This window comes from Clarias gariepinus, chromosome 12, assembly GCF_024256425.1.
Source record: "Clarias gariepinus isolate MV-2021 ecotype Netherlands chromosome 12, CGAR_prim_01v2, whole genome shotgun sequence".
NCBI lineage: Eukaryota > Metazoa > Chordata > Actinopteri > Siluriformes > Clariidae > Clarias > Clarias gariepinus.
Window position 1 is genome coordinate 22,234,522 of NC_071111.1, and position 27,801 is coordinate 22,262,322.

The 27,801-nt window shown below is 40.3% G+C and overlaps 1 protein-coding gene across 1 annotated transcript; it reads left to right on the plus strand.

Moving 5' to 3' along the window:
* Positions 1 to 97: 97 nt before the first annotated feature.
* Positions 98 to 27,246, plus strand: LOC128534107 (uncharacterized). The gene is made up of 24 exons (XM_053508413.1): positions 98 to 422; positions 1,457 to 1,592; positions 3,510 to 3,849; positions 3,962 to 4,009; positions 4,267 to 4,393; positions 5,086 to 5,251; positions 5,346 to 5,478; positions 5,575 to 5,671; positions 5,771 to 5,849; positions 5,936 to 6,066; positions 7,172 to 7,329; positions 8,806 to 10,379; positions 14,824 to 15,260; positions 15,816 to 15,951; positions 18,446 to 18,728; positions 19,779 to 19,829; positions 20,068 to 20,194; positions 21,203 to 21,368; positions 21,731 to 21,851; positions 22,690 to 22,786; positions 22,885 to 22,972; positions 24,984 to 25,114; positions 25,242 to 25,390; positions 25,474 to 27,246. Exons 1-24 carry the CDS (start codon positions 145 to 147, stop codon positions 26,808 to 26,810), a joined length of 6,390 nt encoding a protein of 2,129 aa, XP_053364388.1. The 5' UTR covers positions 98 to 144; the 3' UTR covers positions 26,811 to 27,246.
* Positions 27,247 to 27,801: the final 555 nt, after the last annotated feature.

Consider the following 27,801-nt stretch of genomic DNA (forward strand, 5'->3'; position numbering starts at 1 on the left):
ACACAAATTCCAGATCTCCTTCAGGGCCCCAAACCACCTAAGGGATTTAGGACTCAAAGAACCGACTCACTGATTCACAGACTCGGTTCCCTCGCGAACGACTCGTCATCGGGTTGTCATTCCTCTGCTGGTGCTGGAATACAGATGACCATGGCGGAGCACGCGCGTGTTATTAATCTGCTCTGCGATCACTCCGGGTGTATGGAGTATGATAAAATTGTGCAGTCGGGAGCAGTGGATTCAGTGGAAGATTTAGAGAGTCTGCTTGCGAACAGTGACATGTTTACTGTTTTACAGCAAAACAAGAGCAAAAGAATGGTCCTGGTGACGTCTAAAGTCAGGCGCTGCAGAAACAGAGAGTGTCAGGAGAGCTGTAGAGACCTGCACCTGTGTGTATTTCACATGCTGGGCCAATGCAACGTGTAAGTTCATTATAGAGGCTTTCTAAATTAGCGTTGAAGCGTGTAGAAAAAAAGATCGAATAAGCTGATCAGCTTTAATGTAATGTAATGTAATTATATACTGTATAATTATATGTGTACATCCACCAGCTGTCATTTTACAACATTGTATTTGGTGTGACTGCACTATACCGTATTGGTTTACACTTGAACGGTGGCAAAATGTACAAAAGAAAATTGTAAAAAAAAAAAATTACCTAAAAGTCTTTGAATCTGCTCTAATTTCATCTTATTACATCATTAATAGAAAAGTTTAGAAATGTTTCCACTAGGATGCACTTCTGTCCTCGTCAAGCAAATGCACTCAATCACTGTAAAAAATTAATAAAGTAGATTGAATAGCGATAAAATTTTGTCTTAATTTGACTCAGCACTGTTATGTAGCTTATTTTAAATATAACTATTAAGATATAACTGCTCCTAGCATCGCTTCTGCTCACTATTCTAATGGTGCAGGTTAAACTTCAGACAGATATCCAAGTACTGACAAAGTTTCATGAAATTCTGTCCAGCCGGTTTTGCGTGATGCTGTAACATAATCCGTCTGGACAGACAGACAGACTATTTTCTGAGACTGGTTTCGGTTCCTCCAATGTTTAAAATGGAACAATTTTATTGAAAGAGTCTTGTGGTCTGTGTGCATGGTGTTTGCATGCCCGACAGTTGCTTTAATGAGGCATAACAGGCAAATAATGTCAGTGTACTGCACATAGTGTTGTATCAGTATATGAAGTAGTCCAGAAGTAGTTAAACCAGTAAACTTTTGTGTCATTCGAACTGACTCATACACACACCAAGACAATGACAAGGCCTCCCAAAAGCCTTTTAACATAATTAGGTAATAACATGCACTAACACCAGATGTTTCCGTGTGTACAGTATACTGTATAAAGACTGTATGTACACCCTGGCTTTACAGCAAATCATTTTCATTGTTTGTATTCAGCACAATTCTTTTTTGTTTGTTTGTTTACTGATACACTTTTCTTCTACAGACAAAGGTGTAAATACGGCCACAGTCTGGAGACGGAGCACAATTCCAGAATTTTGCGTGAGCACGGCTTACAGGGTTTGAGCAAAGATCAACTACGTGTGCTGTTGCTACAAAACGACACCTCCCTGTTACCCAACGTAAGCCGAACACACTCATGAGTCATGGGGCTAAAAATATTTTGGAATTTTTATTATACTGACAAACTGAAGAAGTCATTGTTTTCAGGAAAACATTGTGGATTATTCTTTACTTTTACTGTTCTGTTCTACAATTTATATTTTTCTTTAAACATGCTTAAAGAGTTTGTGTGTCTGGGAGATTTTTTAATAGTAAATTAAAAAAGTAATCAATGAAGCGAGATCAAATTATATCATCCAGTCTCTAATAGACATACATTAGTGATGTATTACTGTGGGCTGGATAATATAACCAATAGCTACCAATTATCACCTGAAAACAGAAATTGCTTTATTTCTCTTTTTCCTGTTGTTGGGATCCAGTAGGTTGGTTTCATAACCGCCAACCTTAGGTCTCCCTCACCTTCCTGACCTCTTACAGCGGTTTGAATGCACTAGGCAGCGTCATCATCTGTTATGTTATACCCTGAGCGTGTCAAAGACGTTACTCACCGACTGTAACAGTAAGCAATGTCCTCTACGTCACAAACCGGTATGTCAGGCTGAGCCCATAGCTACCGAAATCCCAGGGTGGTTGGTAGGGGGCGAGGTAGCGGGTGTCCTGACCATTTAACAATAGACAATTGTAATCGGCGATTATAACAGTAGACAGTGTCATCAATACCTTTTATGTGATACTGTGAGGTAATAATATATCTGTCGAGATGCTGGAGCAGTGTTGGGAGAGGCAGCACACCCCATTCGCAGGTGATGGTAGCAGGATCTGCATGTGGATGGAGCCAGGGGTACCCTCTATTCATATCCAGGATTTGCATATCATTCATTACTTGATGGTTCTTAGTCAAATGTTAGAACATACGAAAAGGCTTTCAACCCCGAGTGATGCTGTTTTCCTCTCACAGCCGGAGGCACAGAGAGAGCTGATTGGCCGAGCTCTCTCAGGGGGGAGGGATGAGAGGTACTTGTGCTCCCACATTAATGACGGCTCTACAGCCAATCAGGGGCGTCTGTGAGCTCGCACACGCGGAAGGAGCGGCTAGCGCTTTCCTCCGAGTGTGTCACTCCGCCTCTAACGGTGCGTGAGCAAGCAGTTCGAAAAGATGCGGTCGGCTGACGTCACGCGGTTGGGAGGAAACACGGGATAGTCTTCGGCCCTCCCGACTGAGTGGTAGTAGTAGCCTTAATCTGGGAGCCCCCTAGTGACGGGGAGGAATTGGACACCACTAAATTAGGGAGAAAATTGGAAAAAAATATATATAATAATAATAATAATAAAAAAAAAGACACTTAGTCGCGGAGTAAAACAGTTAAATGGTGCAAACGTTTTAAAAAGGTACGTTAGTAAATGCAATGAATCACGACCGAGGTGACTTAGAGTCCACTGCGGTCGTTCAAGTGAAGATTCAACGCCTGATCCTTGAAAATCGCTGGTTAACTTGTGGAAGAGACGACGCATCTGTCTGTGGGAGCTGTACACACAATTATTCACCATCACCACTTGCACATCACGGGAATCGTCTGGGAGTTATCGATATATCCCCCATACAGTCCTGACCTCACTCCAAGCCATTTGCACATGCTTGACCCATTAAAGGAGTTCCTGGGAGGCCAGCGTTTGAGACATGACTCCGATCATGGCTCTGGGATACTGAGAAATCTTTCCACCTTGATGTTATCCAAGCACTAGTGAACTGCTGGATTAGTGTAGCAGGGGATTATATTGAGAGTTTTTACTCTCATAACTGTGTTGCTATTCTGCACAATCGAAAGTCCCCCTCATACAGTATTTCTGCTTATAAAGGTGAAGGCCATGGACAGAGTTCAGCCCAAGTCAACAACAGATAAGGATCATGTGATGTTTTAATGTGCTTGTCAGAAAGTAGAAACACTAAATAATTTCTTTAACCCTGACTTCAGGTCTGCGTCTCGTATAACAAAGGCAGTGGTGAGTTTGGCAACTGTCCCGAGAAGGAGGCCTGTAGACGTCTCCATGTCTGTGACAGGTACATCAGGGGACTGTGCGACGGCAGTAGCGAGTGCAACAAGTGCCACGATTTCTACGAGCCTCATCCGATGCAAACACTGCAGGCCAGAAGAGTATCCGGTCAGCTGATCGGATGTCTTTTGCTGATTTATCGTAATATTTTGACACTAAAGGACCATAGAAATGCTCTGGAGAGACCTGGCACCAAATGTAAGATGACCTCCAAAACCATCAACAAAACCAAAGCGCCCGAGTACTTACAGAAGAATGGAGGTGAAGATTAGCATGCTGTTTTTGTTGCCCTTATAAATAAATGCATTATTGTGGCATGTGGCATCACTGTGGTATTTATAGCATGAACTGTTTCTGTCCATTTGTTTTACAGGACATTTTATTTGCCTCTCATTCATTAGAGGAATCTGCAAATATGGAGGTACCTTTATTATTCACTTACTCACTCACTCACTCACTCACTCATCTTCTATACCGCTTTATCCTGTATTGAGGGTCACGGAGACCTCAATACAGGATAAAGCAATTCTTTGTTTTTCTGATAAGTAAGAATGATTAATATACCAGTAATCTATCAGTAAGCTATACGCGTCACTCAACAGAGCCAATTGACTAATTGGAAATCTACTTCATTGGAAAAGAATCTTGACTCTTGAACAACATTTGTGTTCATTGCAGATAAATGCTGGAGAGTCCATTTTGCCGTTCCCTATAAGTGGGAGGTGGAGGTGGATGAGGGTTGGATAGATCTACCTGACAATGAAGCGATAGAAAGAGAGTACAGCGATCCATCAAAGATCCACAGGTATGTAAACCAGAAAGATGCCATTAATAATAATAATTAAATAAAATAAAAATAATTTAATAAGCAATTAATTTAATAGCGTGAATACACCTGTTTGTGGAAGGTTCTTATACAACTCAGCCAAAATCCTACACTGCAAAAAAATGGTATCTTTGCAAGTGAAATGCCTAAAGATACAATTTAAAAACCGAATGTTTACAGTATGTAACGATCTCAGCAGCAAGCTCATTTCCCCTCTCGTCTGTTCCAACCACTCAGTAGTCAGCATCTCTGGTATACTAATCACCAGAACCCGGACTATATACTGTACTGTATATGCTGGGATTCATTTTAAAAAAGTGTCCAACTATGTCGTATGAAATCTTAGTTGGGGTTTGTTATGTGGCTGGTGTGAGACTCAGTAAAAGTTCTGGAAACACTGCTCATCAACCACATCTTGCCCACAAAGAAGCATGGTGGTGGTGGTGTCGAGTAATGAGTTGCCCTTGGCCTCTTAGTTGTTTCTCTCTTTCTCTGATTGTTCAATGATTTGTTTTTTTGTTGATGGCCTCAAGGTTGTTCCATAATGTTTTTTCAGTTTGTTTAAATTTTTTAAAGAGTTAATGTTAAGAATGCTTACAATATTTATTTGTTTTACTTTTTACGAATAAAATGTCTGTTGAGGTGATCTTTTGCCTCTTTTTTTATATCAGTGTGGGCAATGAACCTGTGTGTTTTGACACAATGATGGTGGGAGTTCACAGAGTGCGGCGTCTCTCTACTGTCTCATCTGTGCTTGAACCCAGCTTCAGCCACACTACGAAGTGGATCTGGTACTGGAAGAATGAGTATAATAAATGGATCCAGTACGGATCAGTCGTAAGTCACAAGCCTCCTCCTCCTTGGTTGTTGGACTCAAGTGTAAAGCACTCTGAAGCGTTCTGATTTCATATGAGCATTTTGACATTTCCAGAAGGAGATGCATAGACTGTCCTCCATCACCAGTGATGAACTCGAGAAGAAATACCTCCAGTTCTTAGACAGCAACACGCATGATGTGGTTAAATTTTCAGCTGGGAAACAGTTTTATGAGCTGAATTTCAAAGGTACTGTATGGTCATGCAATACATTTCATTACTATATAAGAATAAAGGCACATGTGGATGTACTGTATGATATCCGGTGCATGTTGTTTTGTAAAGATATGAAGCAGCGGAATGAAATAACCAGCTCGGAGAGGGAAGTTAGGCGCAGACCGTTCTTCGTTTCTCTCCTCGATGTTCGGAATACTAGAACCAGGTAAGAGACTGGACGAAAAATGATTCCCACATATTAAGAGTATTGTTTAATTGATAAAACCACAACTATGATTTCCTCCCCCTTCATTCCTTTAAGCAGAAGAGGAGCATACTCCACCTTTCGTGGAGTTGTCCCAAGCTTTTGGGATAAAACTGCAGTCTCTGAATCTGGATTTCAGGTGCAGTGGCATATCCAGTTCATACTGTTAAAGTATTCTTTCATACAACTCGGTTTCATCTATTTGTTCTTCCTATTCGACTTCAGCGAGTCTTGCTCGATGCGTCTCACAAGGACTACATCAGAGTACAGGAACATTTCAACAAGACTATGAAGGACTTTAACATCTTGAGTATTGAACGAGTTCAGAACAAGGAGTTATGGGAGGATTTTCAGACGTGAGTAAAAATTTGTTAATTTACAGTTTATTGGTTATTTAAAAGTTTAGTTTTTAGGCAAATAATCACTGTAATTAAAAATAATCAATTATTACAGTATACTGTATGTAATACGTTTACATCAAGTAGGCGGCACGGTGGCTCAGTCTTTAGCACTTTTCCCATGCACCTCCAGGGTCCTGGTTTGATTTCCGCCTCAGCATCTGTGTGCATGGAGTTTGCATGTTCTCCCCGTGCTTGGTGGGTTTCCTCCAGGTACTCCAGTTTCCTCCCACAGTCCAAAGACATGCAGATTGCGTTAATTGGCATTCCCAAATTTCCCTTTGTGCCACCAAGGCACCTTAAGACCTTTAGTGGTGTTCTGTGGTATCTGACCCCAGGATGTTAGATGTAGATCTTTTGGGTGCTCTGGGTTGTAATGTGGGGCCTGCATGGCCTTGCTTGTCCGGCGTATCCCATGGATGCTTAATCGGGTTCAAATCTGGGAAATGTGTCAACAAACTTAAATCCTTTGCCTGTTACTCTCAATACATGGCAGGCTGTGATGCACTGGGTATACTGGTGCCTTTCTGTTATAGCCAGTATCAACATTTTTCAACTTAAGGCATGAGCTAGAAATTTGTGCTACATTAGCATTTCTGCATTTTACAATATAGAAGTAATTTAAAATAGTGAACAAGTGCAATTCGCACAACATGTAGCATTTAGTTGATGAAAATCTTAAATAGAACACTATAACATTTAAGATAGTGTTTAATAAATAATTATCAGTAAAAGACAAAGGGGAAAAAGAAGTCCATGCAGACAGAAATTGAAAAACAAATTTTGCCAGACATTGAGATCTCGCACGTCCTTGCGTCCTTGTTCGGGTAAATACTGTAAGTAGTTGAATTGTTAACATTATGTTGCAACAGCATGGTAACTTCTGTAGCATTATAAAAAACTATGTATCACTTTTCAATGAAAGTTATAATACTCAAGCTGCTTTACGTCATCGCACGCCTTGATAGTGATTCATTTAAAGGCCAAATATATCAGACAGCAACCCTTGATTACGTAGATTTTTTTTTTCTGACTTTACTGTGTAGCTTTATTTTATTTGCAGGAAAAGAGAGCGAATGAAAAAAGCAAACAGTGAAAAGAAATACCGTGAAGCAGAGCGATTTTTATTCCACGGCACCAACACGAGGAACGTTGACGCTATCTGTCTCCAGAACTTTGATATGAGGGTATCTGGGGCCAATGCAACAGTGTACGGGCAAGGTTAGAAAACTATTTGCTTGGTTTTTCTACCTGACTGTGTGTTGATGCATCGTGTGATGACAAATCTATAATCTGAGTGTTAGCCATTATGCTGGATTTAACTGATGTTTTTGATTGTGCACGTCCACTCCTGGTAAAAAATATTTTTAGACCCCAATGCACACCACTAGTCTTATTCTCAAGTGGCTTTTATACATACAGTACCGAGCAAAAGTCTTAAACCACCCCTGATATATTCATATTTTGCTTCCTAAGAGCCAGATTTTCTTACTCTTAGACTTAAGAGTAATGGAGTGGGGGCTCAGACGGCTAAAGCTCTAGGTTGTTGATTTGGGGATCTGAGGATCCGGGTTCGAGCTGTCAGTATGTTACATTTACATTTAGTCATTTGGCAGACGCTCTTTATCCAAAGCGACTTACATTTTTATCTCATTATACATCCAAGCAGTTGAGGGTTAAGGGCCTTGCTCAAGGGCCCAACAGTGGCAACTTTGTCGGTTGTCGGGTTTGAACCCGGGACCTTCCGAACCGTTACCATGCCCCATACTACCCAGCCAGTGGATGCAGTGCCGATCCCAAGCCTGGATAAAATAGGAGCGGTGCATGAGGAGGGGCATCCAGTGTAAAACCTGTGCCAAGTTGTGAGAGGAAGCAGCTGAACGAAAGTTTAGACTAATGAACTTTTGAGGAACAGTTCTCCAGGCTTCCTATTTTTTGCCATTTTGCCAGGTTTTTGTCTCTCATTTTCAGTCCAGTCTCTAAACCTGACCTGTTTTTTGTTTTTTGGATTACCCACAAGGCAATCCAAGGTGGTGTAGTGGTTAGCACTGTCGCCTTGCACCTCCAGTGTCCGGGTTCGATTCCCGGCCAGGCTCGATTCCCATTTCTGTGTGCATGGAGTTTGCATGTTCTCCCTGTGCTTTGTGGGTTTCCACCAGGTACTCCGGTTTCCTCCCACAGTCCAAATACATGCAGGTTAGGCTAATTGGTGTTCCCAAATTGCCCGTAGAGTGTGAATGAGTGTGTGAGTGTGAATATGTGTGTGCCCTGCGATAGATTGGCAGCCTGTTCAGGGTGTACCTCGTCCTCCTGGGAAAGGCTCCAGGTCCCTGCGACCCTGAATGCAGGATAAAGCGGTGTAGAAGATGAGTGAGTGAGAGTGTTTAGCCACACAGTGACCTGCTGTATGAATCATCCAAGCATAAAAAAAATTTTATCCTAAGGCATGAACCAGTAGAACCCCATGATGCACATGCACATGTGTGAAGTTCGAAGTAGTGCAGACGTTTAAAAAGCTGAGTGTTATTCAGAAACCTCGACAGTGTAAACGTTCTAGGAACCAAAATCATAATGTTCTAAAAACATACAGTACTGCTAAGCTAAAATTGTTAACTGCTATGCTCCACTATGCACTAAGTGCATAATGTCTGTTTTTTAATAAAACAATAATATATATTTATTTTCTTTCTGTTACAGGAAGCTACTTCGCCCGGGATGCAAAGTATTCCCACGATTACACGGATCACTATAGTGAAAGAAAAATGTTCACATGCAGAGTGTTGGTTGGACAGTACACTAAAGGAGCGTCTCATTACCGCAGACCTCCAGCTAAAGACGCGGCAGGAAATCTTTACGACAGTTGTGTAAATGACCTACGTGAGCCCACTATCTATGTAGTGTTTGAACGCTCCCAGGTTTACCCAGAATTCCTGATTACCTATGAGAAGTCCATGGGAAGCACAGGAGAGACATTAGCCGCTGCGAGCAGCCGAACAACAAGAAACACTCTTTCTGCTGATTCGGATTCTTTAGGATCTCTCGATAGCGATGACACTTCAGACTTTGAGATAGTTACAACAAAAAGTGTAGGCTTTGCCGCTTCCAAAAGCAACCTATCTGTTAGTTCTAAGCCATCTCAGAGTTTAACGTCACTCAGCAGGTTGCTAAGAGAACCAGATAATTCCTTGCATGCAACTGGTACAATTCCAGTGTCCTCTGATTCAGATAATCTTCTAACTGCTGCTAAACCTAGTCCTGACTGTAGCAGTGTTCAGTCTGGGATTGACGACTTGACTTTGACGGCTCGTACCTCTAACCTAGCTACTGAAAGAACGTCTCAGAGACTACAGCAAGATTCAGAGTTCGCCAAGACACTTGCTGACTCTTTGGACCCATTTTCATATTCTCCAGTCAAGGCCAAGAGCGTTGACGCTTCCTCTTCCATCTTTTCCTCGAACATAGAGAGCGAAACGTCAGTAGCATCCAAAACCAGTTGTTATGCAACTCATAAGCAGCCTCCCTCGGATGGTTTCTTGACAGGTTCCTTTAGCGCAACACGCTCATCTGACAATGCCAGTCAATGGTTGGACGACTTTGATGATGTTCTTAATGTGAGGCAAACGGCAAGTGTGATTAGCACAGGTTCACCTCATAAGGCCAACAACAGCACTTCCAGTTCAACCAGCGCAGGAGAGGAACTTGTAACTTCTCTGAGCAACACCGGGTTGCCGAGAAAGTCAGCTCAGGATATACTTGCTTCTGTAAAAAGTCCAGTTTCCTCCTATTCTGACAATCAGCTGTTGATCTCGGGTACGTCTAGCTTAACAGGTATAAGAGATACAGATACGTCTAGACCAAAAACAGATTCAACATATGCGTTTAGGACGAATCCAGATTTGTTCACCACACAACGTTCTCAAAGCTCACAGCAACATTCACAAAAACCGGTATCTCCCAGACAAGTGGAAACCAACTTTTCAGATCCACTTTCAGCTTTATCCAGTGCTACACCCAGGCCTAGAAATGTCAGCTTGGATGCTTTTCCTTCCAGCAGTTATTCAGTAACAGAAAGCAGTATCTCAGTCAAGTACACAACCACTTCCTCTTCAGCTAATGAATGGCCTCTCGCTTATGGCTCCTCGTCAAGTTTTAATGAAAAGCCGCCTTCTCCGCTCTCCGGTACACAAACTTCTCAGAACCGCACAAGCTCTCAACAGCAGAAGAACGTCTTAGAAGCTCGAGGCAAACAGGAAAAAAAATGTCACATACAGTAATTTAATTTAATTGCAAGCTTTCAAAGTGTGATTGAGGCTTTTATGTGTTAAGCTGCATTTACTGTATTACCAAATGTATGATTTAAATGTAATATTTAATTGATGGAGTAATTTTGTTTAATTGTACAAAAACAGTAATTTCAGACTGCAGTGTTTCTTAATCTACCAAAATTTCTGCTCTATGTGTTACAAATGCAGTATTTAAAAACACGAATAAGCTCTTATTAATTCATTTGCAACTTTAAAATTAAATCATCTGGACAAATTATTGATAATGTGGTTTTTGTCCCTGAATACCAGCTACAGTATGAAATTTGTTTGGTTCTTATGTGCTTTATTCCTACATGCAGAAGTATTTTAGACCTTTTATTCCATTAACCAGGCTTTTTTGTTCCTTGGCCTAAAATACTAAGTTGTAATTGCATTTCTCTACATACAGGTTGCAAAAGCTCTTCTTGGGCAGATGTGGGTACAATCTAATGCAATTCTCCTAGGATTTGTACACCATTAGTTTTCCTGAACTTTTTCACCGCAGTGAAGTGAGAGCTTTCCTGGCAACATTTGCCAGACAGATACAGTATATAATAAATACCCTTTTAGGCTTTAAAACAGAAAATCTAATCCCAATGAAATTACAGTCATCCATAACCCAAAGGAAAAGATTTGGCTGTTCTCTCTGGGCTGACTGGATGGTAGTTCTTGAATTTTGGTTGACCCCCTTTTGTGTGTACTCAATGCACAGCCTGTATTTTCCTTGTCCCGTCTGGCCAGGCAACCCCTCAATGAAACACACAAGTCAATGCTCAGTGAGACGTTCAAAGTTTGTTGTGGAAGATTGGAGTATATATATATATATATATATATATATACACACACATACACGTACACACACAAAAAAAAAAGAACCAAAAAGGAGGGCACAGGAGTTACATCTGGTCTGGAATGTTTATAAAAGATAACGTGGAGAAGAACAGAAGCTTGGGAACAGTTCTGCATTTATGAGCCTTTAGCAGTTTTATGACCCTGAACATAGATTATATTAAGAAATGTGTTTGCAGATAGCACTGCGTGTCGAGGTCAAAGAAAGAAAACACTGTTCTCATGCACACATAATCTCATGAAACACACTAAAAATTAAATATTCCCTACAGTAGTGTATAGTCTCTCTCTTACATCTCACCTATTTTACATTACACTAGCAAGACTTATCAATACAGTTTTTAGTACAGGTTTGGAACAACTGCAGGAAACATGTAAACCCATTAACAATTGATCAGCCAAAGCTAAAATCTTAAGAATCGGAGAATATGCAAAAGTTAACCAAATAAATACTCGGACTAATCACAGAGACTGAAATGATTACCAAAGCCAGGCTTGAAAATCCAGTAGCTAAAGGTTTAACTAAAATGATGTATTTAGCCAACACAAATGCATAAAGCGGGAATGCTTACTAAAATATACTGCAGTGCTGTTACTGTTTACAGTACTGTATGTTATTATCCAGTAATACTGTCGCTCTAAAATGCATTAACTCTAAAGATCTCAATTGACTATATACTAATCAACCATAACACTGCAATGCAAAACATTATGCCCAGTGTTTTGTACTGTAGGTTCTCCTGGTGCCACAGGGGCAGTCATGGTCCCGTAGAGCATGACTCCACAAGACCTTTGGGAATGTGCTGTGGTGCCTGGCACTAGGACATTCACACATCCTTTGGGTGCTGTGCATTGCAGGGTGGAATATGTCATGATATATGATTATATTTTCTTGATCTGGTAAGAAGTCTGGTTGGTGCATTTTGGACTTACAGTAGCTTGTTCATTGAGGATGCAGGACAACAACCTAGTAATGCAGTACAATGTGTAAAAACGTTTCAATTATCAACAAAGGGTAATTTCGGATCTTTACACTCGGTCCTTTTCCAGCACTTTCCAGGAACTGGCTGACTGGATGCGATGTGAGTCATGCCTTTATTTTATACTGGTAGTAATGGTCTTAAAAGGTCAATTTTAATTTAATTTGCCCCCCCCCCCCCCCAAAAAAAATTTGTTGCGCACCAGCCGCCACTGATAATAAGTGAGTGACAAGGATGGATAGGATCAGGAATGAGTTCATCAGAGGGACAACCCATGTTAGATGTTTTGGAGATAAAGTTAGAGATTGAAGTGGTTTGGACATGTTCAGAGGAGAGATGGTGAATATATGGGTAGAAGGATGCTGAGGTTGGAACTGCCAGGCAGGAGGTCTAGAGAAAGACCAAAGAGGAGATTTATGGATGTAGTGAGAGAGGACATGAAGTTAGTTGGTGTGAGAGAAGAGGATGCAGAGGGTTAGGGTTAGATGGAGGCAGATGATTCGCTGTGGCGACCCCTGAAAGGAAACAGCCGAAAGACAAAGAAGAAGAAGAAACTAAGTTTAAAAGAATTCAGTACTAGTAGGGTGAAATATTATGAAATTAAATTATCCTATAGCATAAATACATCATGGGTTTTGTATAGAGAGGTTAAAAACAACGCATGTTATGATAAGTTTCGTTTTCAAGGCGCGTGAAAATCTCCCGCCCTTCCATTCCATTCCAGAAGCTCAGTTCGGTGGAACGCGCGCAACCTCTCGCGGGCGAGGCTATCTGACCGCGCGCGCTTCCTTCCCTGCGCCGGTTTCACGGGGGGCGTGGCTATGAAAAACCCAACTTCGACACAACTCCCGGCTAACGGGCTAATGACGCTAACGGAAAACAATTAAAACTAAGCGATATAAAAAGCGTTTCGAGTAAGTATTCTAAGATACTATCAGCTATGTGTTCACCCTTCGTACAAAGGGCGGAAAAAACGGTAAAACGCAGGACTGGAAATTTAAATGTAACTGACATAGAAGTCCGTTTATATTTTATGATTACGTCATTATTTTAAAGTATCCTGTTAAAAAGAGCTGCTTTAGTCTAGATGTTTGTTGTCAAACAATCAGACAGAGTGACTCTGCACCACGTGTTGCTTCTAATGTTTATTAAATCATCTGAAGTTAAAGATGTTAAAGCTGAAGATTAAATTAATGAATTCTACTTCCTCTCGTCCTTGTTGATCTGATATTACAATATGGGTGTCTCCTTTTGGATCTAAAATTAACCTGATAAATAACCTGATAAATCTCCCACACACTTACCAGGAACATCCCACAAGAGCTATGGTTTTGGAGTTGCTCTGATTATGGAGTAGTGGAGTAGTGGTTATGGAGTAGTGGTTATGGAGTAGCTATGGTTTTGGAGTTGCTCTAGCCATCACAATTTGGCTTTTTTTTTTTTTTTTTTTTAACAAAAGTTGCATTTTTACTATCTCGCTACAATGGCGTCTGGAAGTGTGTGGGATATATTTTAGAAAGGAAGTGAAACTTGAAGGGCCAGATTGAGATGGCTAGAGGACTGGATCAGAGCAACTCCAAAATCGCAGCACTTGTGGGATTTGCAATTTTCAGGACATACCAAAAGTGATCCAAGGAAGGAAAACCAGTGAACTGGCTAAAGGGTCATGGTGGCCAGGGATCACTGATGTACATGGGGAGTAAAGACTGGCCCGTGTAGTCCGATTCAATAGAAGAGATAGTGTAGATCAAACTGAGGAAAAGGTTAATGCTGGTTGTGATAGAAAGGTGTAAAAACACACAGTGCATTTCTGTTATGTTGGCAAAGAGGTGGACTTACTCAATATTATTCAATATTAGGCAGGGGGTCATTATGTTATGGATGATCAGTCCAGACTTTTTTGTTTTCCGAATAACTTTTTAACTTTAAGAATTTCCGAAAACTATTTCCATTCATTATCAGGACACGTTAAAATGGTGTATGTTCTTTGTATTAACAGATGTACACGACACCAAGGGTATTTACCAAACATATAAAAACTATTATGTCTTGCTCATAATAAATAGAGACTTTTGGGTCAGGGTTAGCTATGGTTCAGAAGGTCCCAGGTTGAAACCCCATGACCACCAAGTTGTTCTTGTTGGGCCCTTGAGCAAGGCTCTTAACCCTCAACTGCTCAGATGTATAATGAAATAAAAATATCAGTTACTTCGAATAAGGGTGTCTGCCAAATCCCTAAATGTAAATGTTTTGACAGATTACTTGTTTTAAAGTGTCTCTCCTGGCGTTGTGTAAGCTTCTCAAAGCACAGCAGACAGACCAAGCGACTCGTTTATTCATCAACGAAACTTTCAAACTTTACATGTGGATTGTATTGTTGTGTAGAAAGAAGCAATATCTGAAGAAAGACCTGTTTGTTGGTACAACGGAATTGAACTGTTATTTGTATTTGTATTTATTTTATTATTTTGTATTTATTTTATTATTTATTTTATTAATTTGTATTTGTATTTATTTGTATTTATTTTAGTTCTCACATTATCCTGATGGTGAACCATTCAAGAGAATCTTCAAGCTCGTGAAATTACAGTACCAGGTGGAGCTATAATCAAGGTCCAAAGGTTAATGTGATAGGTAAATATTGGGGAAAGAACTTTTCTGTGTCACAGGATAGTGAATGTCAACATCCAATTCAGCTCAGTAGTCTGAAGTCCACCAAGACACACAGAGAGGCAGCAGGAAGTTCAGCAGTCATGGATTCAGAGGAGTTTGTTAGTCAGGATTTCTGTCTCCATGATGAACAAACGGAGCTTGAGGATGTGTGTGATGAGGTAACCCAACTGGATTTAAATGAGACAGAAAGTGAGATGGATAGCTGTGTGGTGTTCGAGGAGGAAAGTGAAATGCAGATTATTAAAACCGAACTGAGATTATGTCGGATTCAGCATTGTGAAGGCTGCAACAACCTGCACCTGTGCAAACTCTTCCTGTTTGGAGAGTGCCCTTCCCACAACCAAAGGTAACGTCATGTATTTCTTGTATCTTATGTGTTAATAATAATAATTATTATTATTATGATTATAATAATAATAATATTGCAGCATAGTGACGGTGGTTAGCACTGCCGCCTTGCACCTCCATGGTCCGGGTCTATGTGCGTGGAGTTTGCATGTTTTACCCGTGCTTGGTGAGGTTCCTTCCACGGTCCAAAAACATGCAGATTAGGGTAATTGTCATTTCCAAATTGCCAGTAGCACCTCACCAAGCACTCAGACCCTCGTGAGTGAGTGATGATGATAATAATAATAATAAACTTGTTGTCCTTGATATTCTGCTGTCTAGTTTATATTATTGTATCTCTGTAGAGTTTTCTGTCCCTAACTTACCATAACTTGTCACACCTATGACTTATTCCCAAAGGAAATAATTAGTACATAAATCTACTTGATAATCCCCAAGGACTTGTTTGCTTTCATCTGACACACTCTCTCTCTATCTCTCTCACACACACACAGACACACACACAAACAATAAATAATTACTGTATGTTTTAAATCGATATTCTCCCGAACAGAAAGGAGTGCCCGTTCGGCCATGACCTCTATTCAGAGCACAACATCGGCGTGCTGTGCCAACACAAGCTGCTGGAACTGGACTGCAGTGAGCTGTGCATTACACTTCTGCAAAATGACACCAACTTATTGCCTTCAGTAAGCCTCAAAAACAGCATGAGAAAATCCATAGCATCAGTCATCCAAAGCTTTCTTCAGTCTGGCATTATAGGATATAGGATTAACGAATTTATTTAAAATATGTATGAGCTTTGGCTTTGGATTCAGAGTTTTAGACCCTTTGATGAATAATGTACAGTATTCCACTTTCATCTTACAGGTATCCATCAATTTTAAATAATATATGATTCGACTACATACACTGATCAGCCATAACATTAGGACCACCCACCTAATATTGAGTAGGTCCCCTCTTTGCCACCAAAATAATGATGCAACACATTTCTACTAGAATGAGCAATAACCTTTTCCTCAATCTACTACTACTGTATTAATGCTTCTATTGGATCAGACTACATGGCCCAACCTTTGCTCCTCATTATAGTGTTTGGGATATATAATGCAGCACAGGAACCTTTTTTTCTGAAGTTGTTGTGTTGAAAGCAGAAAAAATGGGTAAGCATAAGGATTAATGACTTTGACATGCGGCCAGTTTGTAACGCCTAGAAGACTGAGTCAGAGCAAAGTTGACTCAAGGAAGAACAACTGGTGACAGTGTCATGGGAGGCCAGGGCTCACTGATGCACATAGGGAGTGAAGGCTGGCCTGTGTAGCCCAATCCAATAGAAACACTACTCTAGCTCAAATTGCTGTAAAATTTAATGCTGGTTGTGATAAAAAAGGTATCAGAACACATACTGCATCACTGTTACGGCGGCAAAAGGGGGACCTAATCAATATTAGGCAGGTCATCATAATGTTATGACTGATTGATGGATATGCAGTACTTCATGTTATAATCGTATTATATATGTAATTTATGGATACCAAATATCTTCTTTGTCTTTTGGCTGTTCCCTTTCAGGGGTTGCCACAGCGAATCATCTGCCTCCATCATCCTCTCACCCCAACTAACTTCATGTCCTCTCTCACTGCATACATAAATCTCCTCTTTGGTCTTCCTTTAGACCTCCTGCCTGGCAGTTTTAACCTCAGCATCCTTCTACCAATATGCTCACAATCTCTTCTCTGAACATGTCCAAACCACCTCAGTCTGGCTTCTCTGACTTCCATCTCCAAAAAACATCTCATGGGTTGTTCCTCTGATTCTTGATCCTACATATCTATCTCTGTTACTTCCAAAGAGAACCTCAACATCTTCATCTCTGCTACCTCCAACTCCACCTCCTGTCTTTTCTTCAGTGCCACTGTCTCTAAGCCATAGAGCATCTCTGGTCTCACTACAGTCTTGTACACTTTTTCATTTATTCTCGCTGATACTCTTTTGTCACATAACACACCTGACACTTTTCTCCACCCATTCCAACCTGCCTGTACACGCCTCCTTTTCACACTCTCCGTTGCTCTGGACCATTGACCCTAGGTACTTCATTCCTACCTTCATTTCTCTGCTTTCCAGAGCGTACCTCCATCTATCTAGATAGTCCATGGAGACTCCTGTCTAACCTTATCTGTCATCCTATCCATCACCATAGCAATCAAGAAGGGGCTCAGAGCCGATCCTTGATGCAAAGCCACCTCCACCTTGAACTCTTCTGTCACACCTAGAGCACATCTCACCACTGTCTTACAGCTCTCATACATGTTCTGCACCACTCTAACAAACTTCTCTGCCACTCCAGACTTCCTCATACAATACCACAGCTCCCCTCTTGGCACCCTGTCATATTCTTTCTCTAAATTTACAAAAGACACAATGTAACTCTTAATTATCTTCTTTGTACTTCTCCATCAGCATCCTTAAAGCAAATACTGCATCTGATGTACTCTTTCTAGGAATGAAACCATATTGCTGCTCACAAATGGCCACCCCTGCCCTTAACCTAGCTTCCACTACTCTTTCCCACAGCTTCATTGTATGGCTCATTAGCTTTATACCTCTGTAGTTCCACAGCTTTGCACATCCCTCTTGTTCTTGAAGATCGGCACTAATACACTTCTCCATTCCTCTGGAATTCTCTCACTCTCCAAAATCGTGTTAAACAGACTCGTTAGAAACTTTTCTGCAACCTCTCCTAAGCACTTCCATACCTCAACAGGTACTGTATGTCATCAGGAACAACTGCCTCTTCACTCTTCATCCTCTTTAATGCTGTCCTCACCTCACTCTTACTGATTTTTGCTACTTCCTGCTCCACAACAGTCACGTCTTCTACTCTTCGTTCTCTTTCGTTTTCCTCATTCATCAACTCTTCAAAGTACTTCTTCTATCTTCCCATCACCCTTAAAGCACCTGTCAGTACATTTCCATCCCTATACTGATAAATAAATAAGATACTAGTTAATGAGTGACTGGTTAACCGGAAATAAGACCGGATAAAAAGTTAGTAGCCAATATTTAACGAAATTAATAACTCGGAATACAGGTGTTTTACCTATTATAGTGTCTGTATAATTACTGTACTCATATAAACATAGATGACATGCTTTAATCCAACCTGATTTCACACAGGTGTGTTTGGCGTATAATGAGGGCAGCAGTAAGTTTGGGAACTGTCTCAAAGCTGAGTCCTGTAAAGATCTCCATGTCTGTGAAAGCTACATCAGAGGACAGTGTGACGGCAGCAGCGGATGCAGCAGATGCCATGATATATACGAACCTCATCCACTTAAAACACTGCAGGACAACGGAGTGCCCAGTCAGCTGATGAGCATTTTACTGCCAATCTATAAGAGCATGCTTACCATGGCAGATGCAGACAGGTCCACGCTTAACAGCAGTGCCACAGCACCAGGTGTTCTTTATACGCTGGGATTTTTTTTCCGATGCTCTGACACACTTATAATTATCGTTGGGTAAAATTTCAATAAAATTCACATTTCTTTTTTAAAAAAGGCTTATAAATGTGGAAGAAAAGCTGTATTTTTTCCCTGTATCAGATTTGTATTGTTTGTGTGAATAGACATCATTAGAAAAGATAAAATTCAACCATATAGCTTCACTAATTATCAGTAATGACTTGACATTTAAACCTACGCGTTAAACATTAAAAATGGTCTTCAAATAGTTTTTTTTATTATACAAGGGGGGTTCAAGTCAAACCCAGACCTCTGATGAACTTTTTTGTGAAATCCATTGACATAGTAGTGAGACTCCAGACTGGTGCAAATGTTTTAAAGAAGACCTAATGTCCGTGAATGATTATCCTGGCCGAGGTGGCTCAGAGCACACTGTAGTTGATCCCAGTGAACATTGACAGTTAACTTGTCTTCACCTTGTTAGAGCAGTGGTGGTTTAGAGGGCTATGGCACTAAGTTACTGATCGGAAGATCAGCGGTTCGATCCCCAGCTCCACAATGTTGCCATTGTTGGTCCCTTGCACAAGGCCCTTAACCCTTCCTGCTCCAGGGCCGCTGTATCATGGCTGATCGTGCGCTCTGACCTCAGTTACAGGGGAGTTGCGAAAGAGCTGTATCTGTCTGTGGAACTGTACACACAATCATGCATGAACATCACTTGCACGTTACAGGAACCTGAGTGGGACTTCCTGAAGTAATTTCCTCATGTTTGGGGCAATAAAGGAGTTCCTGGGGGGCCAGCGTTTTAGGCTTGAAGCAGGCAGTCTCGGTATTCATAATTGGTATCTAAGCACTAGTGAAACACTTGGATAAGTGCATTCGTGTACCAGGGGATTATATAGAGAAATAAAAAGTTTTTACTCTGTTAAAAATCCCACTTGACCATCATGACTTGAAAGCCCTTTGAATATACAGTATATATTTAAAATAATGCATTCTGATGTATATATTTAATATACATTTTAACATTTTTTTTTTTGTTACAGAGGAAAAGTGGATATGTCTTTTCCACTTTGAGAAATCTTGCACTTTGGGAGGTGAGCTTTATTTAAAAACAAATCCTTAAGCAATACAATTCATACTGAGGATAGCATACTGTACGTGCATGTCTGAACAATTCAGTTCAATTAAATTTTATTTGTATAGTGCTTTTAACGATTTACATCATCACAAAGCAGCGTCACACAATCAAAAGAATTAAGTTTGTATGAAATGTGAATGTGTATGAATCAAAATTATATGACTGTCCACATTGTGTGTGTTTTATTTACACAGACTCATGTGAAAATGAGCATTTCTACTTGCCCTATAAATGGGAGCAGAGGCATGGGGAAAGCTGGAACCTTCTGCCTGATAATGAGGAAGTAGAAAGAGCGTTCTGTGATCCATCGAAGACACACAGGTACGTATATATTAAACTAAGTTTTTAGAAAGGGTTAAAAGGTTAAAGCTGAAATTAATCTGATCAGCTTTAATGTAATCAGTGATGATATTATTTCACGTTAAAGCCCATGTACAGTACGTCTGCCTGCAACAAAGACGAACCACTTAACTGTACCGTAATTTTATAAAAACAAAATTAGTGTGACATTATATGGTACTGGTTTCTACTTTACATTTTGATTTAATTTTAGGGTTTACCTTTAGACAAATATCTACTGTATGTACTGCTAAAGTTTTATTTAAAAATTAAAGACAGACGGACAGAAATTTTTCTGGTTTCGGGTGTTCTCCAATGTATGAAAAGTAAAGATGTCGTTGAAAGAGCGAGTTCTCACCAATGTACAGACAAAACCTTTTTTTATTCATATAGATCTCTAAAACACTGTACTACATGTAAAGTAAATGCATTTTTTCTGCATACTGTAATAGAGCAAATTGCATATGGAAGAGAGTACAGTAGTCACTACATCATAGCAGTTGTAAACAGCTCTGGTATACTGTATAACTATAAAATCTGTCATTCATTTACAAATACTGTACAACCAGTAGCCAGTGTGTGAATGCATGGAGCAGAGGACCAAAATCTACTGTATGATCTAATGAACAGCATACGGAAGTTCATGTGGTGTTTTTTTTGTATATACAGTAGTAGCTGGAAAACATTGAAACAGGCAACGCATCACAGTACACATGATTACAGTAAAGAAAGTGCAAATACACAACAGTGTGAGTTGAATGCGGAATGATAAATAGACAGATAATGTAAACTGTGTAGGAGTGGTTTGGGTATTGGACTAGTGATCGGGAGGCAACCTCACCAAGTCGGCTCTGTTGGGCCCTTGAGCGAGGCAATTAACCTTCAACTGCAAAAATGTTTAATGAAATAAAAATGTAAGTCGTTCTGGATAAGAGCATTTGCCAAATGCTGTTTTTATTTATTTTTTTATTTTCCCCCTGTGCTTTTCAGTGACAGCAGCGTACCGGTACACTTTGACACAATGACTCGGGGTTCTGTAGAAGTCCGCCGCCTCTCAACTATTTCATCAATTCTAGATCCTAGTTTCGCCCTCGCTACAAAATGGATCTGGTACTTTGAGGATGAACATGGGGACTGGATCCAGTACGAATCATCAGTAAGTGGCGGTCTAGACCATTTCAAAAGTAATACCACAATTGTCAGGAAATCCATTTGGTGGACTGGCAGCAGGAAGTCGTTAATTATTGTTTATAAAGTTGAATAAAATACACTTTATATGGTTCAATTAAAAAATATGTTTCATCTAAAAACAAATGAAATACTGCAATAAAGTGTATAGGGATTCTATTGAAAAAGTTAATATGATAAATAGAAAGCAGTTTATTTATATTTCATCAGTAAAATTAATAACAGTTCATTCTCCATAGATGCTGTTGTTTTAATTAATCGGTAAGTTAGACTAATGCTTGATATTGATGGGAAATTGAGGTGGTGGTTTTTTTTGCTCTTTGCTTTTAGCAAGAAGAAAACAATATATCTTTCATGGTTAGTGAGTTCCTGGAATGGAAGTACCAAGAAAACAGGAGAGCTATCATCAGATTCACTACAGCCGGACACTCTTATAAGGTCAATATGCAAGGTAGGGATGTTGTTTTTACATGGTGCGTTATGCTGCTTTAGGGACTGTAGGACAGAGCCTAGGATTAGAAATAGGTTTTCTTTATGATTGCCTTTTTATTTATTGTTTACAACTGCCTGAGGGCAGCATGGTGGCGTAGTGGTTAGCAATGTCGCCTTGCACCTCCAGGGGCGAGGGTACAATTTCCGCCTCTTGTTCTTGTGTGCATGGAGTTTGCATGTTTTCCCCAAACTCCGGTTTCCTCCCACAGTCCAAAGACATGCAGATTAGGCTAACTGGCATTCCCAAAATATCCTTTGTGTGTGTGTGTGTGCCCTGTGATGGATTGGCACCCCGTCCAGCTTGTACCCTGCCTCGTTACCTACTGTACTGTAAGTCTCCTGAGATAGGCTCCAATTCAATACAGTTCAATTAAATTTTATTTGTATAGCGCTTTTAATAATTGTTATTGTCGCAAAACAAAATTATTTAAGTTTGTATGGAATGTGAATGTATATGAATCAAAATGGTCAGATAGTTGTGCAACCCTGTACACAGGATAAAAACTGCCTACAGCTCAAACTAATTGGGGGAACAGTCCCGGTTTGACTCGAACACCATAATAGTATGTGTATTTATGGACTTATATATATATATAAGTCAATATTTTTTATATTTGTTTATTTATTCATTGTATTGCTGACACATGATTGGCTGATTAGATACCTGCATAAAACAGTAGGTGTACCTAATAAAATGGACAGCAAGGAGTTTCAATCAAGCAAAACAACATGCAAAATAGTACTTAAAACACTATCATTGCTGCTTGCAAATTACATTTTTTTCCCCCACATGGCAGACATGAAGCAGTACAAGAAACAAAATGGCACTGAAATGCGATTAAGGAGGAGACCCAGGTTTCTCTCAGCGGAAGATGTCCAAAACGCCATAACAAGGTAATCTTTTTAAATATCTTTGATATGTTTGCTAATTCTGTAATTAACTTCTAATAAAAAAGTCAGAACGAAAAATGAACCCTATTCTTTTAACACAGGGAAATGGAATCCGAGGATCGTTCACAAAGTCCCCAAGCTTTATCTTGTGACTCAGATGAAGCCGATATGTCTGTAACTGGATTTGAGGTAAAATACCTTCTTATTGCCTTTACTCGGGTTCTGTGGTAATCAAACTTTAATTGTGCGACTGTCTCATTACAATGAACCAGAATGAAAAAAAAGAGTATTTTTGGAAACGGCACCGGATCTGGCGCGATGAAAAACATACCATTTGTGCAACAGCTTCCTGTTCACACAGTTGCATATAAATAAGTGGTGTAATACTGTAACACATGGTGTAGCCAGGTGTGGGTGAGTGAATCCTGCTCCATCTGTCCTGTTGTAACAAGCCGAACTACAAAACACCCATGCCAACACCAATGATTTAGCATTGAGGTCTATCTGTGCTGTGGCGCCGTTATACAGCCCAACGTGATGAATTGCACAGGGGAGGACAACCACCTCAGAAGCTTCCATTCAAGACAGAAATAGACGTCCAATCTTGTTCCGCTCTAATGATTGATGTGTACTTGTAGCTGCCGTCAACAATCTTATCATCCTCAACAGCAGCCAGTGTTGGAACTAGTAATGAGGCTGACTCTGATTATTATTTGTGTGTCTGTTATTGGAAGCCATCTATTTACTATGATGGCAAAGACACTGACGTGCACCAATCAATGCAAACAAAATGTTTTTGTTTTCATTTGTCACATGTTCACTTTTTGATATTTTTCCCCATTTGCCTATAAATAAATACCTTATACTTTAAAGATTCCTCCTCCCTCATCATCTACGTATATCACTTTACCCAGTATACAGGGTCGCGGTGGGCCTGGAGCCTATTTCAGGAGACGAGGCGGGGTACACCCTGGATAGGCACATGAACTCAATCACACACCACAGGCAATTTGGGAACGCAACTTAACCTAATCTGCATGTCTTTGGACTGTGGAAGGAAACCAGAGTACCCTGAGGAAACCCTACAAGGACAGGGAGAACATGCAAACTTCATGCATGCAGACCCAAGGAGGGAATCGAACCCGGACCCTGGAGGTGCAGTGCGACAGTGCTAACCACTAAGGCACCGTGCTGCCTACTTTAAAGATAAAATTTTTAAAATGTCATAACTGCAAGATGTAACAAGGCACAGACAGTCCACAATGTGAATGATCTAATATATACTGCATTTAAATGCATGTCAAGTAATTGCTCAGTAATGTAATGAAGCGTCTACAATAAATGAGGTGAATCACGTAGCTCTAATTATTACTGCATTATGTGCTAAATTACTCTTCAGGGTTAAATTTTTTTTTATTTTTTTTTATTGTAAGCATTTAAAACCATTTTATGCTAAGGTTTAGCCAAAGGCATGGAAGGAACTATATACTATGAGAGGCGTTCAGGTCTAACCGGGACTTTTGATTTGGATTGTGCAGGATTCAGTTATGAGAGTAAAAACTCCCTTTATTTCTCTATATAACCCCCTGCTACACTAAGGCACTTATTCCAGTGTTTTACTAGTGCAAGGTACTGTAAAAAGGTTTTTTAGTACGCTGGAGCCATGATCGGGCAGCCAGCTTCAGGTTTGAAACACTGACCTTCAAGGAACCCCTTTAATGGCTCAAACATGGAAATGGTGGGTAGCGAGGTCAGGACTGGACGAGGAATGCGGCAATAACTCCCAGTCGAGTTCCTGTAATGTGTTATTAATGTTAGCGAATGGTTGTGCATACAGTTCCCACATACTGTACTGGAAGCTGGTGCTAGTGGTCCTTCGATTTTTAAGGATCAGGCGTTCTAGTCGCTGAATGTTCATGGAAATAACGGCTTGAAGCCACCTTGGCTGGGATCATCAATTACGAAGCTATAGCCTTTTTATAACGTTTTCACTATTTATACAGTATGTACAGTACGTAAAGCTAAGTTATCAAGAAAATGTCAATCAGATTATGGCCATCAGTTACAGGAAATGTTATAAAAAGTCCCAGGTTGACTTGAACGCCCCTCATATGTACCAGATACAATGAAGATATAATCGTCTACATTTACTGAAGACGATTAGAAGTGTGTATTACTCTAAAATGTCATTACTTTCCAGAGGGTTCCCCTGGACAGTGATACGGATCAATATAAGAAGACTGTTGCGCGCTTTTATAAGACAATGAGAGATTTTAATTTGAAGAGCATTGAAAAGGTGCAAAATAAGGACTTGTGGGAAGTTTTCAAAAGGTATTTATTTTATCCTCTAAGGCATAGGCCATTTTTGTTTATTAAGTAAGGCAAAATAGTTCTGACTAAAGTTGGATGGATGAATGTAATTTTATTCATGAGCCTAAATGTAATTTATGTCCAACAGGCATGTCAATGTTATAAAACAGAAAAATTTGGGCAAGGAGAATGTCAAACTCCTGTTTCATGGTACTGAGTCCAAGGAGATTGATGCCATCTTCCAGCAGAACAACGGCTTGAGATTTTGTCATGAACAAGAAACAGCATATGGAAAAGGTGAGTTTTTAAGATTTGGGAGGAACAAATACAATCTAACATGTCTACTTGAACAGCATAATGTGTACACTTTGTTGCTACAGGTATTTATTTTACCAAGGATGCCAAATCCTCCCACAGCTACACTGACAAGTCTGGGACTCAGTATATGTTCCTTTGCCAAGTATTCACAGGAGAATATACCACCGGGCATCCCAGCTATATCCAACCTCCACTGAAAGATGGGGAAAACGGCATCTTCTATGACAGCTGTGTAAATGATATCAAAAACCCATCCATATTTGTTGTGTTTGAAAAACATCAGGTGTACCCAATGTACCTAATTCAATATGAAAAACGAGCAGAAAGTAGTCCTTTACCTGTCTCTCAGAATCCATTCTCTTTAAGCACTCAGACTAGTTTCAGTAAGCCGTACGTATTCCGTCAACATTCTACTAGAGCTTTCTTTCCAGTTTTGACATACAACACTCCAACCTTGTTGAGTGCTCCAAAATTCAATTTTACTCCTATGGTGCGCCCCCCCTTCTTTGCTCATTTAAAGGAAATAAATTTCCAAAGGAGTGCAGCCCGGTTCCCATTTCCTTACTATTATAGGCCTTCTCAAGTCAGAGCGTATAGCAGTCCTACATGGTCACAAAAACAACATGGTTCACATGGAGGGTTTCGGTCAATGCATTCTCCCAGGAATGATTTAGCTCAAGCTGGAACCATAGCTTCACTTAGAAAGGACTATGCAAAATATCCGGTTTCAAAATCAGTGAGGTCAGATAGAGAATCACGTCCAACAACAATAAAACAAACACCCAGACCAGCTGGTGGCTTAGGTCCAATGAAGGCTTCAGCAAGTGTATCATCTGATACCAAAACCTCAAAGGCAGTAAAAGGTCAAAATGCCAGACACCAGCACTCAAATTCAGCCGAATCAAACAGTGGATTGAATCCAGGGACTGCTTATGCCTGCACATCAACTCATGCTAATGCTTCAAAGTCAGTTAGAAATGAAAATGCAAAAGCAAAAAGAGTTCCAAGACCTATGACTAATTCTGATGCAGAAAGCTCCAAATCTGTAGGAAAGAACTCCAGAAGCTCTGAAACACAAAGAACTACACCTGCAGGTAACAGCTCCAAGAGCTCCACTTCACAAACTAGTGGACCTGCAGGTAACAGCTCCAAAAGCTCCACTTCACGAACCAGTGCACCTGCAGGTAAGGGCTCCAAGAGCTCCACTTCACAAACCAGTGGACCTGCAGGTAACACCTCCAAGAGCTCCACTTCACGAACTAGTGGACCTGCAGGTAACAGCTCCAAGAGCTCTGCTTCACGAACCAGTGCACCTGCAGGTAACAGCTCCAAGAGCTCTACTTCACGAAGCACTAAACCTGCAGGTAACAATTCCAAGAGCTCCAAAGGAAGGCACTAGTTCTTGCTGGTGTTGAAGCCTTCAATTATTCTAAAATGTAATGGTATTTCAGGAGAGTCTTTTCGTACCAATAAACTAAAATGTCAATAAAATCGAACCATCAAGTCAAACTGGGACTTGAAATTTCTAACGAATAAAAAAACGATTAACATTTACAGAAGACTTCAAACCTTTGGACCTTATACCTTTTCAAGTCCCATGAACATTCAGCAAGTAGAACGCATAATACTTGAAAATCAATACATAACTTTTTACTTTGCGGAAGAGACGCATCTGTATATGGGTGGAATACGCTGGAAATTATTGCCACATCTCCCCCGTATAGTCTTGACCTCGCTTCAATCCATTTCCACATTTGGGCCAATAAAGGATTTCCTGAGAGGCCAGCATTTTTGATGTGAAGCAGGCAGTCCAATCATGCTTGTTTTTACTCTCTTGTTATCGTAGTCTGCCAAATGCCTAAATGTTATTCCGCAGTCAAAAATCCCGTTTTGACCCTAACACCCCTCTGAGATTCCCAGTTGCCAATAGAAAATTGGACCAGGAAATAAATAACATTGTGATTGTAGTGTTAAAACAATAAGATTAGATTTGGCTGGAGATCAACAACTTCAGAGATCAACTACTTCAGCCCGAAAACTTCTCACATGTATCCTCCATCAACTGTAAGTTCCTTTGGCTAAAAGTGTCGTCCAAGTGAGGAAAGACCACATTATCACAAATTCAGATGTGTGCAAAATGTGCCTGATAAAAAACATTAGAGGTAGATTTTTAAGATAAATAGCTGTGGGCAATGGAAATAGTCCAACACAAGACTTAAAAACCTGATCATGAAATTGCCTTGTTATAATTTATACCCAGCTGTGCAATGTACCTCTTCGGACTAGGAGTTATTAATAATGCAGCAAGTTGTGTTTCCACTACAGGCAAAGGGTGGGTCCCTTTATTATCTGGTTAAAACCAGCTGACTGCATTGGTTATTTGATATCGT